General features: G+C 41.2%; 2 protein-coding genes across 2 annotated transcripts; one reads left to right on the forward strand and one right to left on the reverse strand.

Annotated features, from left to right (window-relative positions):
• Positions 1 to 370: 370 nt before the first annotated feature.
• Positions 371 to 10276, forward strand: zbtb21 (zinc finger and BTB domain containing 21). Its single transcript, XM_073479693.1, has 2 exons — positions 371 to 433; positions 3870 to 10276. Exon 2 carries the CDS (start codon positions 3872 to 3874, stop codon positions 6935 to 6937), a length of 3066 nt encoding a protein of 1021 aa, XP_073335794.1. The 5' UTR covers positions 371 to 433; positions 3870 to 3871; the 3' UTR covers positions 6938 to 10276.
• A 1595-nt stretch (positions 10277 to 11871) lies between these two features.
• On the reverse strand, positions 11872 to 13299 carry atg101 (autophagy related 101). Its single transcript, XM_073479694.1, has 2 exons — positions 12761 to 13299; positions 11872 to 12672 (listed from the first exon to the last, which is right to left on the reverse strand). The coding sequence occupies exons 1-2, from the start codon at positions 13010 to 13012 to the stop codon at positions 12268 to 12270; spliced, it is 657 nt and encodes a 218-aa protein (XP_073335795.1). The 5' UTR covers positions 13013 to 13299; the 3' UTR covers positions 11872 to 12267.
• Between the last annotated feature and the right edge of the window lie 239 nt (positions 13300 to 13538).

A 13538-nucleotide genomic window follows, 5' to 3' on the forward strand; every position in this document is an offset into this window, starting at 1 on the left:
GAATAAATAGGTAAACAACCACCCTCAGTCAAGCTAAACAGAGCTACAACAACAACAACAGAGCTAGTCACACTTAGACTATTCACACAAATAATTACAAAACAGTGCTCAAGTTCACCATCAACTATAACATGCAGTATAGCTTCAGTTAGCAGCACTCAACAGAAACATTAGCAGCTAAAATGAAAAAATATGACCTATCCCTTTAAATTAGCCTCACTGTCAAGTCGTCCACTGGCCCCGCCTCCTGGTCCTTTACCAGCCAATCAGAGCGCAGTGCACGTGACGAGCGGTCTTTGCGATGACCTCATCCCTGGTGTGGGATGACGTCAAATTCAAGATGGATGGAATCACGACCAGCGCGCAGAAATCTACACAACACTGAATAAAGTCCCGGCTGTGTGGAGGAAAGACCATATTGACGACGGGCAGGGTAAGTGTAGACAGACTACCGAACTTAACGTTCAGAAACATTAGCGGGGAGGCTGTAACATAGTTGGCAGAGTGCTGTGAAGGAGAAGCTTTTTCCTTTTCCTCCCTGACGTAACTCGGAAGGGGGATTGTGCTGCTTTGAAACCCGACTAGCTACAACCTGTTTTGGAGCCAGCAACTGCGCCGTGTCAGGCCGGGCTGAGCCGCTCTAGAAAAAAACAAAACAGCACTTCCACCGGGGGTAGCGGGCACAATTCACTCCCCCACACACCAACAGCTTCCCTGTCTGCACCGACTGTGTTTTCATTCCGGGATTACCGTGGCGGAGTCCATTGAAACGCGCTCAACTTTTCCCCTCTTGGTCTGGTCGAACCGTTGTAACGTTAAATCTGAACCGTCGTCTTCTCGGGTTTTTCGCAATTTACCAGCAAAAAAAAAAAAAGAGAGAGAAGCGCGTGACTAATTTCTGAAGTGAAAGCAACGCTTCGGCGGGAGAAGTTATCTGACATGACACATTGAGCCACGTCTCATGGATGATCTAATGCTGAAAGCCTCAGTCGACTTCCTCATAGAGAACACACACGACTCAGTATTCCCTGATGTTCTCTGTACGTGGGCCACAAGTTTTCATGAAGAGGCAGCCGAGCGGTGCTTAGTTTTTGATGAATGAATGGAGCTTCTGCCCATGAACCTATTATAGCAAGTGTCAATAACGTCGACATAAGTAACGTGCCTTCCGGTCATAATTTTCAAAATAAACGCCCAAAGGAGCTACGTGGGATGTATAGGAGTGTCCAAAACATAGAGATAAGGAGATCAGCTCCAGTATGTGAAGATGGAGTAGTTCTTCTCTTTAAAAAAAGTAGCTCCAATGAAACTAATACATTAGGCCTCTCACATAATGCGCTGTAATACCTGTTTGATGCTCAACAATTGCTATGTGCCAGACAGTGATTGACGTGTGCATACAGTATATGGGAACTATGCAAACAATTTGAATGAAGTGACTTAGTGAAGTGAATTAGTGACTTGTCACTCTAGTGACACTGGATTATATAAATACTTTTCCACTTTGTTAGGTATACCTAGTCCTACATGAAGGTTCTAACAGCTCCACAAACGCTAGCCTCCAGAAAGATCTTTAATGTTGATATTCTGACCTCTCTAAATCAGTTTTAACCAAAACTGAACATTATAAATGTACCATTTATTGCAGGGCTGCTCTATAAGACTACATCAGGTGTAGCTAGGTGTACCTGAGAGGATGTAATTTTCACTAAGATGGAGGGAACATGCCCCACTCACTTTTCCAAATCCTTCTATTTGTGTCCACCTCACTTTTTTTTTTTCTTCAGATGAATTTTATTACTAAATGAAATATCCCTAATACACTATAGACAGAATCACCAATACATCACACTAACATAAGCAGTCACTTCCCGGTACAAAACTGGTGACAGATTTGCATTGACGAAATACATAAAAATTGGCAAACTTTTTTGTTTCTTTTGTCATTTCTCAGCCATAACTGCTAATCTGGGGCTAACTCAAACTGTCTTTTCTTTAGCCTGTGGCCCAAAGGGTAAATTATGTCTCCGAACTAATGTTTGTGAAAGTGAAACCATCAAACATGCATTTTAGATGAATTAGATGTATACACTTTGAAATAACATCATGAAAAAACAGTACAATTGTATGTAGTCTAGTGTGTGAATAGGGCTTTTCTATCGAAAGTTATTGTAAACAAACTATCTATACTGGGATTTCTAACTTTGATACAATACCAAGGTAGATTAAGATTTTGATATTTTCACATGAGCTCCCTTTATTTTTTCCCATGTGTATGAATTGTGCTTTTGCCGACTGAGTTTTGCTTCTCAGCCTACAAACAGGCTGTTGGTTGCTGGAGGTTGGTAAAGCCGTATGCAGACTGAAAGAAATACCTGCAGACAAATATGTTGCATTTGCTGCATGAGAGACCGTTTCTGCTCTTTTCTTTGAAGGTTAATGTTTAAGTCATAAAAATGCATTATACATTTTTATTATGTAAGTGGAGGTTATCTTTAATTCAAGTGAGGAGGCCCGCCTCTGCCCACTGCACAGTCTGTGGTGACCTTTATTTTAAAGGCAAACTTTTGAAACTTCCTGCGTTAGTCCGAGTCACTGTGGGTGACTTCACAGCTGCATTTCCATACCTTCTGACTTCTAACATGATGTAATGCTCATAAACTTGGTGTGTATGTCTGTCTGTCTGTCCTTGCATGCACTATGTAATTGTAAATGAAAGGTTTAAGTTGCAGACGTTAACCTAAAGCCATTATTTTCATTATCGTTTAAATAAATTAATCATTTGATCTAAAAATATCACAAATACTAAAAAATTCCAAGCTGATGTCTTTTATATGATTTTTTTCATCTAACCGACAGACCAGTACTAAAAGATATTTGGTTTACATGATATAAAGCAGAAAATCCTCACAAATGGTAATTTGTACATATTGTTCATAATACATAATACATCTCTTTTTTTGTGGATTTACTTTTCAATTAATTTTTCTAAACATTGCGGCTCTAAGACTTAGTAATTATATTGTATGTTAACATTATTATCATTAATGTGCCTTTAAACAATTATTTGTTTCCATATACACCACACACTTATCAAGCAAGATGTTCAGGTAACACTGTCCAGTAATGTCTAAACTGAAGTAATCATAATTAAAGTAACCATCCAAATACCAGTGAATTTCAAGGCTTCTAGTTGCCTCTACTTACCATCAGGTGGCAGCTGGAATCTTCTAAATTATGTGAAGCTGTAGTTAAAAAGTCAAATTATTGCTTCAAGTAAAAAGGATTCTTTTCTTCTCGCCTAAATAAGGCACCACAAATTTTAAATTGTCTTTTTCAAGAATTCTGTGATAAAGTAACAGTGTTGTTCTAATAGAAGAGTAATCTGTCTTTTAGTTTGTTATTTTTGTAATATATTTTCTCATAAAGAGTCAAAAACATTTAAAAACTCAATAACTTGAGGTGGATATGTATTTGCTTTTTTAATTTAGCTGTAGATACTGATAGTTGTTTGATGTTATAATTAATCAGTCATTGACCCATCATATTTCACATGTCAGCATAACTGATTTATAACTGACAGGTCTTGTTTGGCTGGATCAACTTGATATAAGGCTACATCATATTATGGATTATTATATATTATAGTTGTGTTGTGGCATGAGAAATGATAAGAACAATAGACACATGCATACATTAACAAAAGTGCAATAGAGGAGGCACCTGACCTCTAGTGGGCTATTATTGTATGTGTGCATGTGCCTGTTTATGCCTGTCTCTATGAAAAACAAATGTTGTGCACCATTAATGATTACCTTTTGTATTTACCATTCTCCAGTAAAACATTATTCTCTTGTCTTGTCTTCCAGCCATGGAGAGCCTAGTGCATTACAGCAATTCCTCCCATGCCCTCTCAGTGTTAGGGGCTCTGAATGAGCAGCGCCTGCGGGGCCAGATGTGTGATGTTGTCCTGGTTGTGGCCGACCAGAGGTACCAGGCCCATAAGAGTGTTCTGGCTGCCAGTAGTGAGTATTTCCAGTCCCTGTTCACACGGATGGATGCAGAGTCACTGAAAGTTGTAAACTTGGACTTCTGTGAGCCCGACGCCTTTGAGATAGTTCTGAATTACATTTACTCCTCTTCACTCTTTGTGGACAAAGGCAGCCTGGCGGCCATTCAAGAGCTGGGCTACAGCCTTGGAATCCCTTTCCTCACCAACATTGTGTCTACAAGGCCTCATGCTTCCTACTGTGTGTCCAGAAAAAGGCTTTCGTTCTCTGAAGGGGATGAGAATGATGTTCAGACAAGGAGCGTCATTGTGTGTCGAGTCCGGAATGACACAATCCATCCCTCTCGCTCAAATTATCAGAGAAAAACAACAGATAGATCATCTCCCCACTCTACTCGAGAGCCAACTCAGCCTCCATCAGAACACAACTCATATGAATCAGTCAGAAATTCTGAATCCATCAGCAGGAAATCATCTGAACAGAGTGAAGCTGCCGAGAGGAAGTCTACCTATCCATACACCTCCATATTAAAAGGGAATTCATCACACATTGCATCTGTTAGGCCCCAGCTCACATCCTCAGTGTCCTTCAGTGATGCTGAAGTGCAGCACATCAGGCTGCAGTCTGCCACTGATCAGGACACTAAAGAGGAGAATGAGGAGCATGAGCCCCACTACCATACCAAAGTGCCCTTTCAGGGTCAGGCCAGTGAGCCGAGCCAGACCATTGACAGGAGCGGGCCACTCATAAAGAGCCTACTCCGAAGGTCATTATCCATGGACAGCCCTGTTCCGGTCTTTTCACCAACATTGGAGCTCAAGGAGCTGCAAAACCGTGAACAGTCAGTTGTTAAAATGGCATCAAAAGCATCTGGGCCAGAAACATCTGCTCACAATGGCAGTTCAAAAAGAACATCTCCCCTGGTTCTCAGGTCAAAGTACCCCAGCACGTATGATGAAGAAACTCAGGTAGAAAGAGAGGTCAGCGTGAAAGCTGAGCCCAGCAGTCCACTTGCTGACCCCATGGACATCATTCGAATCACAGTTGGAGATGCGCTGCCAGTCAATCTTAGAGACTTGCAAACAAACTATGACCAGGGTTCCAGATCAGACTTCAATTCTTTTGGGAAAAGAAAGGACAGGCCAGACAACAGGAGGTACCCATTCAAGAAGAGCAAAATATTTAAAGAACATGTCCTCTCACTCGATGAGAACGTGTCAAAAACAGTACCTCAGAGTGCCAGTGGTGACTCTAATGAGAACAGTGAGGAGCCACCTCAGAACAAGATTTTCAAATGCTGGAACTGTCTAAAGGTTTTCAGGTCCAGTGCTGGACTGCACCGTCATGTAAATATGTATCACAATCCTGAAAAGCCGTATGCTTGTGACATCTGCCACAAGCGGTTCCATACCAACTTCAAAGTGTGGACTCACTGCCAAACTCAGCATGGTGTAGTACAAAACCCAGCCTCGTCCGCCAGCTCCTCTGTACTGGATGAGAAATTTCAAAAGAAGTTAATAGATATTGTGCGAGAGAGGGAAATAAAAAAAGCCTTGCTTTGGAAATTAAAGAGGAATAAACAGGGTTTGCAGGCGTCTGCACACACCAAAAAGAGATCAAGGCCCAGCTTCATATGTCCTTACTGTGGGAAGGTATTTGTGTTCCAGTCTCAGTACAGACAGCATTTAAGGACACATCCTGCTGAAAAAGCTGACCAGGAGACACCAAACGAGAGCAGCCTCTACCAGGAACAGGATGAGGTCATTCAACAGAAGGACACAGATGCTGGTGTTTACTCCTGTCGACTTTGTAATATGAAGCTGTCGTCCCTCTTTGAACAGGGCGACCATGAGAGGGGCTGTCGACACGCAACTGTATGCCCCTACTGTGGCCTCCGCTTCTCAAGTCCAGCGGTCAAGAAGGACCATGAGGCACATTGCAAGTACAAGAAACTGACGTGCCTGGAATGCATGCGGACTTTCAAGTCCTCCTTCAGCATTTGGCGCCACCAGGTGGAGGTCCACAACCAAAACATGATGACTGTTAAAGACCAGGCTCACCTGAGGCAACACGAGAACAATGATGAGGAGTCTGAAATGCTCAGAGAGGAGCATTACAGCGATGACCATCTAGCAACTGGGAGCTCCAGAGAGAATATAAGTTACAGCGACTCCTCAGGTCCACTCATGTACGATTCAGAAGACTCCTCATCCTATGTGCCTGAGGACCTGAGCATGGGCCACCATGGCAAGCTGGTGGTGAAGGAGGAGCCTTTGGAGGAAGCTGTGAGTGAGAGGGAAAATGTAGAGACTGCCAAAACTGAGCCCGAGGAGCCTGGTGTGTGGCCATGCGAGAAATGCGGAAATCTTTTTGGTTCTCGCAAAGACCTGGAGAGACACCAGGAGCTGCTATGCCACATCAAACCATTCATCTGTCACATCTGCAACAAAGCCTTCAGGACCAACTTCCGCCTTTGGAGCCACTTCCAATCCCACATGTCGACTGCTAACGAACCTGGAGCCAAAGAGATCGACAGGCAGCCCTCGCCTCTGTCGCCCTCCCCTCCCACGACCCCTCAAAACTCTCTGCGTCTCTCCCCGCAGCCCTCCGTGCTCAAATCCACTCAGACGACGTCAGTCTCTGCTGCAATGGCTGAGGAGTCCAGCAGCCCAGAGCCCTGTAGCTCATCAGTAAGCAGGACGAAGAGGCCTGAACTAGAACGGCAACCCAGCAGCCACAGCCCTCTGTCAAGGTCAAACAGCATGGAGAATCCAGGTGGCCCTCAGGAATCAGACACACTCTTTTACCATGCACCTTCTCTCTCTGCCCTGACGTTTAAGAGGCAGTACATGTGTAAACTCTGTCACAGGACCTTCAAGACAGCCTTCAGTCTCTGGAGCCATGAGCAGAGTCATAGCCACATGTAAGCACCAGACAAGTTATATTATAGTAGTGCATTTCTGTTGAGAGACAATACTTAATATTAGAGTAAACACACCTCAGCCTACAAAAGGAAGACTTTGAATGTATAGCTTAGTCGCTTGCCTCCAATGTCATATATTACAGTGGCCATGTTCATTAGAGGTGTAAACGTGAATGTGCAATCAAGTGCTAGATTCCTCTGTGAGACGAGATTATTATAAATGGTTTTATTTTCCTTTCCAAATGAGCTATAAGCATATATCTATTTTAAACCTCTTTTAGTTGTCTACTTGTAAATTATCTATGTGGGTGTTTTGAGAAAACAAGGTACAGAGTTGCACCCCTTTCTACTTCAGATGTACAGTACCACTTGGAGGGAACACAGACCTGATGTTACCATCCATCCTGAGTGATTTGATCAAAAGTGGAAAGCTTTAAGCCATTCAGTTTACACCTGGCATTACCATGCGTCTTAACATGTGTCTCAAGTGACCACTTGTGATGGGATCCTTGTTTTATATGCAAATATACACATACTGTAACAAACAGATTCAGCAATTTTTACGCAAAGAAAAATTATCTTCATGTGTAGCATTTGCCAAATTAAAAAGAAGGCCCAAATTATTAAGAATTTGTTGAAGATGGTGTTTCACAAAGTTTATAAATTGTCTCCTAAATCAACAACTAGCGTTTTTTCAAAGGGAGTCTGGGGACTTTCTTAATGGGTGACAAAGAAGTAGCCTATGTCAGGAACTGTTTGTTTACAGTCAATAAAATGTTAAAAACTTAGTGTAAATGGTTAAAATGGTTAAAATGGTTAAAAAAATGTTCAAACAGGTAGGGAGGTAGGACACACTTTAGACACGGGTGCAGACGGGCTGGTACAGCGATGCCTCAACATACTGACACTTTTAACGAGGAAAGAAACAACTGACTGTGTAGCATTTAATAGCAAATTTACAAGAAGGCTTGAATGATTTAGAATTTGCCGTGGCCGTTTTACAAAGTTTTGTTAAGTTCCTCCTCTCGCAACAAATCTTAAATTTATGTGATTTGTAAGGGAGTCTGGGGATATTGCAATAGTTGAAACAGACAGTGTGTTCAAACATCTGCTTGGCAGGTTAAGAGAGCCTTAACACGTAGTTTATGTAAGGGATAATGCCTGACGAGCCAGCTGATGCCAATGTCGCTCATTTTAGATACAGGCTAAGGCGCACTAATTTAGAATGGTTAACAGGCAGTTTCACTGGAACTACTTGAGGAATTCCAGAGGTGTCCGTATATTGAAAGTTCATTCACAACTTCCAGCCAATCAGAATCGAGTATTCACCCAGACCATGGTATAAATTACAGCAAACTACATGGAAATCAGATGGTGTATAATCCATCCTGTTGTTGTGGCCTCTTCTTGTTTCACATACGTCAGTTAAGTTGTGTGCATACACACTGCTAAAAGAATGTGGTCAGAAGTGGCTCAAACCACCTCTGAATGTGGTCTGAGTGACAAGATTGCAAATGCGTCTTCAATGCGTCTTGGTGGAGCTGTCACCTTTTTTTTTTTTTTTTTTTGGATCACTCTGGACGGATTTTGCTACCAAGTGTGAGCAGGGCCTATACTTAGAGATGCAGTGACAAAAGGGACAGCTCTGTACAGTGTTTTCTCAGTGTGGAAAAAGTGCTTTAAATTTTCCGGAGGCTGCAGTTGAATTAAAGAGTAGTGCTTTGCTTTTGTATCAGATCTGTCTCTTGATGTGAGTGACATCCCTTAAGATAATATTGGTGGCCTCAACAATGTATTCAATATGCAGTTTGATTCTGTTTATAGGGGGGACATAGTACAAAATGTTTGCTTGGGTCTTTCACTAAATGAGGTTTTAGGCTGCAGAGGTAAAAATGATGAAAGGCCCGAGTTTCTGTTCTGTTTCTTTATACTTCGCATTCTTTTGTTGGCTCATATTTGAGTTACTTGTTGCCTTTGTGTCATTTTCAGTATAGCAATTAGGTTATATCACACGCTGTACATCAAACACACCTCAGACACACGTTGTTTTAGGCATTTCATTTAAGTATGCAACCTTGATGAATTGCTTCATTCAGTACTTTTACTTTATCTTCCTAATTACAAGCCTGGTGAATCATTTTCATGTGTATTCAAGTGGATCAGACTGTGCAACCATCAGTCCTAAGACTGAAGAAAGTCCTGAGTTTTTTTCACAGGTAAACGACTAACATTTCTACATGTTGCTGAAAAGAACTCGTTTGTAAACGGTGCTCAGGCCAGCTTAGTAGTAAAAATGGGGAAATTGTCAGTGAAAATAATGGGCTGGGTTGATTTCATAGTATCCTAAATACTACATGACATCATTCAAGTATTTGGCTCATTACGTCAGCTGCTGGAAAACAATCTGAAATATTTATAGCAAGCAAAGCACACTGCAGCATGGCAATGTAATTTATGGTTCCACTCCAATCATAAACATGAAAATTATTATATGACTGTGTAAATTAGACACAGTCACAATTTCTGATCCACTAAAGTCAGCCACCGCAGTGCAACACCAGTGTTATGTAAATACTCATATACTGATAGATTTTTGCAGTTCAACACATTTGGTAACTAACAAAGCTTTACGATGCTTTGATGGCCTTATGCAACTTGAAAAATATTTTGTTGATCTTGTTTTACATAAAAGCACAATAGAGTTTCAGATGACTTATGACTCAGGCTTTTCAAGGTGGTGAAGTCAAGAGGAGGGGGGCATGAGAGAGCAAATCTTTTATTCTGCAAACGGTGAGAGTGTTCCTGCTTCCTAAAGATTTATTATTAAAGATTGTGTTTTGATTGTATTCCAGTTGTTTTACAATTGTATTCTTGTACAAGTATACAGTATACTTCTGCTTCGGCTTGATGGATTAGAACTTTGTCATAAATTATTTTGACTGCTTCTATTTGGGAGATGTTGCATTCAAAGAGTGCTCCACACAAACTTTGGGAATTTGTTTTCCACAAAATGAGCAACGCGAGCTGCATTGTGATGTTAAATTCTTTGGAGAAATTCTGTATTGATAATAGTGCTCTTAATTTCTTGTGATGAAAGCTTTTCTGAAAGTTTCACAGAAATGATTAGAATTGTGTATATGGAAGTGTTTGTATCCTCGATTTTGTACCAATTTTGTTAGTAAACAAAAGTTTTATCTTTTTAGTATTCCTGTGCTCTCACTGCAATAATGAATATTTGTATCAAGCATTGGTTGCATTATTGTTGCTTTTGGAGACTTGCAGCTGTTTTGTGTTTAGGTTTTTCTACAGTTTTTGTGCTTCATTTCTGTAATAAAGAGTAACAATGGGGTATATACAACCATGAGTCAAATTTGAATTATTTTGGTTTTAGCTTTAAACTCCACCTGGCCATGCAGCTAATTTAAATCTTAATCAAACCACATTTAACTAGCTAGCCTGAGCTTGTTTGTTGCTGCTTAAAGTACAAGTCTACCCAGAAATTAAAATTCTGTCATTATTTACTAGCATGACAATAGAGTCAGGTAAAGTATCGCAGTCCACAAAAAATTTTCAGGAGCTTCACAGCAAAACAGTCTTGCAGCATTCTCCTAAACAACTGAAGTAGATGGGGACTTGTTTTTATAATGTTAAAAAGAACAAAAAACATAAAATTGCTCTATGTACCTGGTCTGGTGTAATCCTAGTCTCTGGAAGCCCTGAGTTCCAAATTGATTTAAAAAGACAAATTTACACGCTCAATACTCAGTTTTGACGTGGTGCGTGCTAACACTTAAATTGTGGTCCTAAAAAGGGTGTAAATAACGTCTTTTCAAATCAATTTGGCATCTCTAAGGTTTCCAAACACTAAGAATAAGCTGGACGAGCTGCATGGAGACATTTTACATTTGTTTGTTTTTTTCCCCATCCCCGTCCCCATCTACTTCAGTTGTTTAGTAGAACACTGTTTTGCTGTGAGGCTCCAGAAATGCTTTGTGAATGTCCAAACTTTATTTGACTTTGCATGGGCAAAGTGAGTAGAGGGGTGAGTAGATTTTTTTTTTCCATTTTCCTTTAACTTTGTCTTAATGGAAACTTACACATTAGAGCTCTGAATTTGCCCCTTGCCAGGTTACCCTGGTATCCTATTAGTAAAACCATATTAACTTTCTGAATTAACTGCATCTACATTATTGCTAAAACACTGTTTCAACTTTGGCATGCTGCCACAGAACTTCAATGCAGACATAGGTGTGTGCAGTATTTACATGATTTGAAATGTACAGGGTCATGAATATGAGTGATAAACATCTACCAGGGTCTTAATCTAGGGTTTAAGAACATCTTTTTCATGTATTCCAAAATCTCCAAATCTATAATCCTTCACCTACTTTAACAAGACATACGGGTTTGAATGAATTACAATATGCGTGACACATGAAAGTATTGCATATTTCCTTTACATACTCATAAATTACAGATAATACCCAGTTGTTGGTTGCGTCAATGTAACTGGTGAAGCAGAAAGAAGCTTGTTGATGACGACCTGAGAAACTACAGTGTGTCAAAACAGACACACACAGGTCATCCTGTTGGCAGACAATCCTGAGCCAGCGGGATGTTTTTCAAGCTGCAGGCCACGGTGACAATTTTCTGACTGGAAACTCAGGAGTGAACTTGGGAGGTGTTTGCTTTAATTTGGAAAAAATGGCCAACTGGAAATCCTGTCCTACCCATGTGTAAGGTCACACTTGCCATCAAATTGTGTGCAGAGAGGAAGTTTTCACATAGATGAGGAAATCTGTTCACAAACTCAGCCATTGCTTTTGGGTAAAAAAAACAACAGATTTTATGTTATAACATGATTCAGTCTTGTGAGTCTGTTATCTAGCAATTGTTCTCATTTCAAAACTTAAGTCTGAAGGAGCTGAGAGTGTTAGGTACAGTTACCATCCATTACAATGAGCAATATTTATTGTCAAAGATTTACAATAATTTACAGATCTGACATTATCAGCAATGGTTTTTTTCAAAGAATTTAACTGATATATAGTGTTACTTGCTACCTTGTTGAAGTTGCATTTCTAGCTATTGGAAGGTGAAGAGAAATCTTGCAAAAACAAAATGTCTAAAATAAACACATTACATAATCTTAAGGTACAAGCAATAGGGGAACCACAACAGACTGATTATGTGTCTACACTGACACTGCGTCATTGTAGCAGGAGTAGAACTGACAAACTGTGTTTTTGAGCATAAAAGAGTTGAAAGGCCTGACTATAGGGAAGTTTCTGGATGAAATCATCCAGATCTGCCCCTCTCTGTCTTGGAGCATCCTCACAGTGCCAGGGTATCTTTAATCAGCCGTCTCATGGTTGTGCTCACAGAGGTGCCCAGAGAGTCAGTGATCTGGAATGTGATTTTGTAAAGGTAAGGCTGGACATCTTTGAGACTGGTGTCAAAAACGTTGTCCACTTCAGACTGGGTGGGCATCTTTGGCAGGTATTCATGACGATTTATGACCTCAACAACGTTGATCACCTTCTCACCCAGCTTCTCACCCACTTTCTCCCTGCAAATCTGTCTCTCCTGCTCGTTGGCCAGGTTGACAACGTTGACCTTGATGCTCCACACTTCCCAGGGGATACACTCGTCTGAAAAAGGCCAGCGAGACTTCTTCTTCTGGTAGAACTCCAGGGAGATCTGCCCCATGCCGTCGCTGCCTGAGTTGCTCAGAGCATCCTGTAACCAAAACATATGATAACACCGTCAAATTATAGGCCTGCTCGGGCATTACAGTCAACAATCACGTACTGAAACCACCAATTACCTTGAATTCAGACACAGCTTTCCTGATCACTCTGTCCAGCTCCTCCGAGGACACCCTGACGAAGGAGAAATCGATGAAGTCACAGTCGATGTCCAGTGTGCCCACGGTACCAATGGAGTAGGTGCCCTCCTTTTTGTAGTGAAATTTCCCGGTGCTGCGATGGAGTAAAATAGTATGCAGCAAAGCCAGCATAGCTTCTTCCACCTGCCTCGCCTCCACTGTTACTTCTAGGACTTCCGAGCGGCAATTCATTGCGAAATGATATTTATTTCCATTTACAAGCGACGACGCGACTGAGGTGACGATGGCTGCTGTTTACCAGCTCGATCACGTTAGATGACGAAGATACTTTGTTTACCTCTATTCATGGGCGGCGCCTATTCCACGCAGTATATATCACAGTATATTAAAATACAAAATACCTTTTTCACAGAAGCTACCCTACCTCCAAATGTACTTTGAGTGAAGGGACGACAGGAACATTGTGACAATAGCCAGCTAGCTGGCTAGCTAGGTGTTTGCTACAAATGGGACAGGAAGATGTGGTAATGATGACAGAGGGACAATCTACGGCAAGTCGCGAAGTTCAAAATACTGTTTCGGAGTTGTTTTTCACAACTGTATCTTTTAATGTGCCTTACTCTATCTCATATAGGATAAAACATCATTCTTGATTGAGACTAACTTTGTAAACACCACACTTTAGCCTATTTTGGGCAATTCGGTTAGTTTCACACGACCACCAGGCAACAACAAACTTTCGCATTTGCCGCGGTGC

This window comes from Pagrus major, chromosome 13 (assembly GCF_040436345.1).
Source record: "Pagrus major chromosome 13, Pma_NU_1.0".
Lineage (NCBI taxonomy): Eukaryota > Metazoa > Chordata > Actinopteri > Spariformes > Sparidae > Pagrus > Pagrus major.

What these genes read in the sequence shown, in the direction of transcription:
- zbtb21 (XM_073479693.1), top strand. Translation starts at nt 3,872, where the DNA reads ATGGAGAGCCTAGTGCATTACAGCAATTCCTCCCATGCCCTCTCAGTG.
- atg101 (XM_073479694.1), bottom strand. Translation starts at nt 13,012, where the DNA reads ATGAATTGCCGCTCGGAAGTCCTAGAAGTAACAGTGGAGGCGAGGCAG. An exon ending in AAGCTGTGTCTGAATTCAAG is followed by an intron (nt 12,673 to 12,760) that starts GTAATTGGTGGT and finishes TTTTGGTTACAG; the next exon opens with GATGCTCTGAGCAACTCAGG.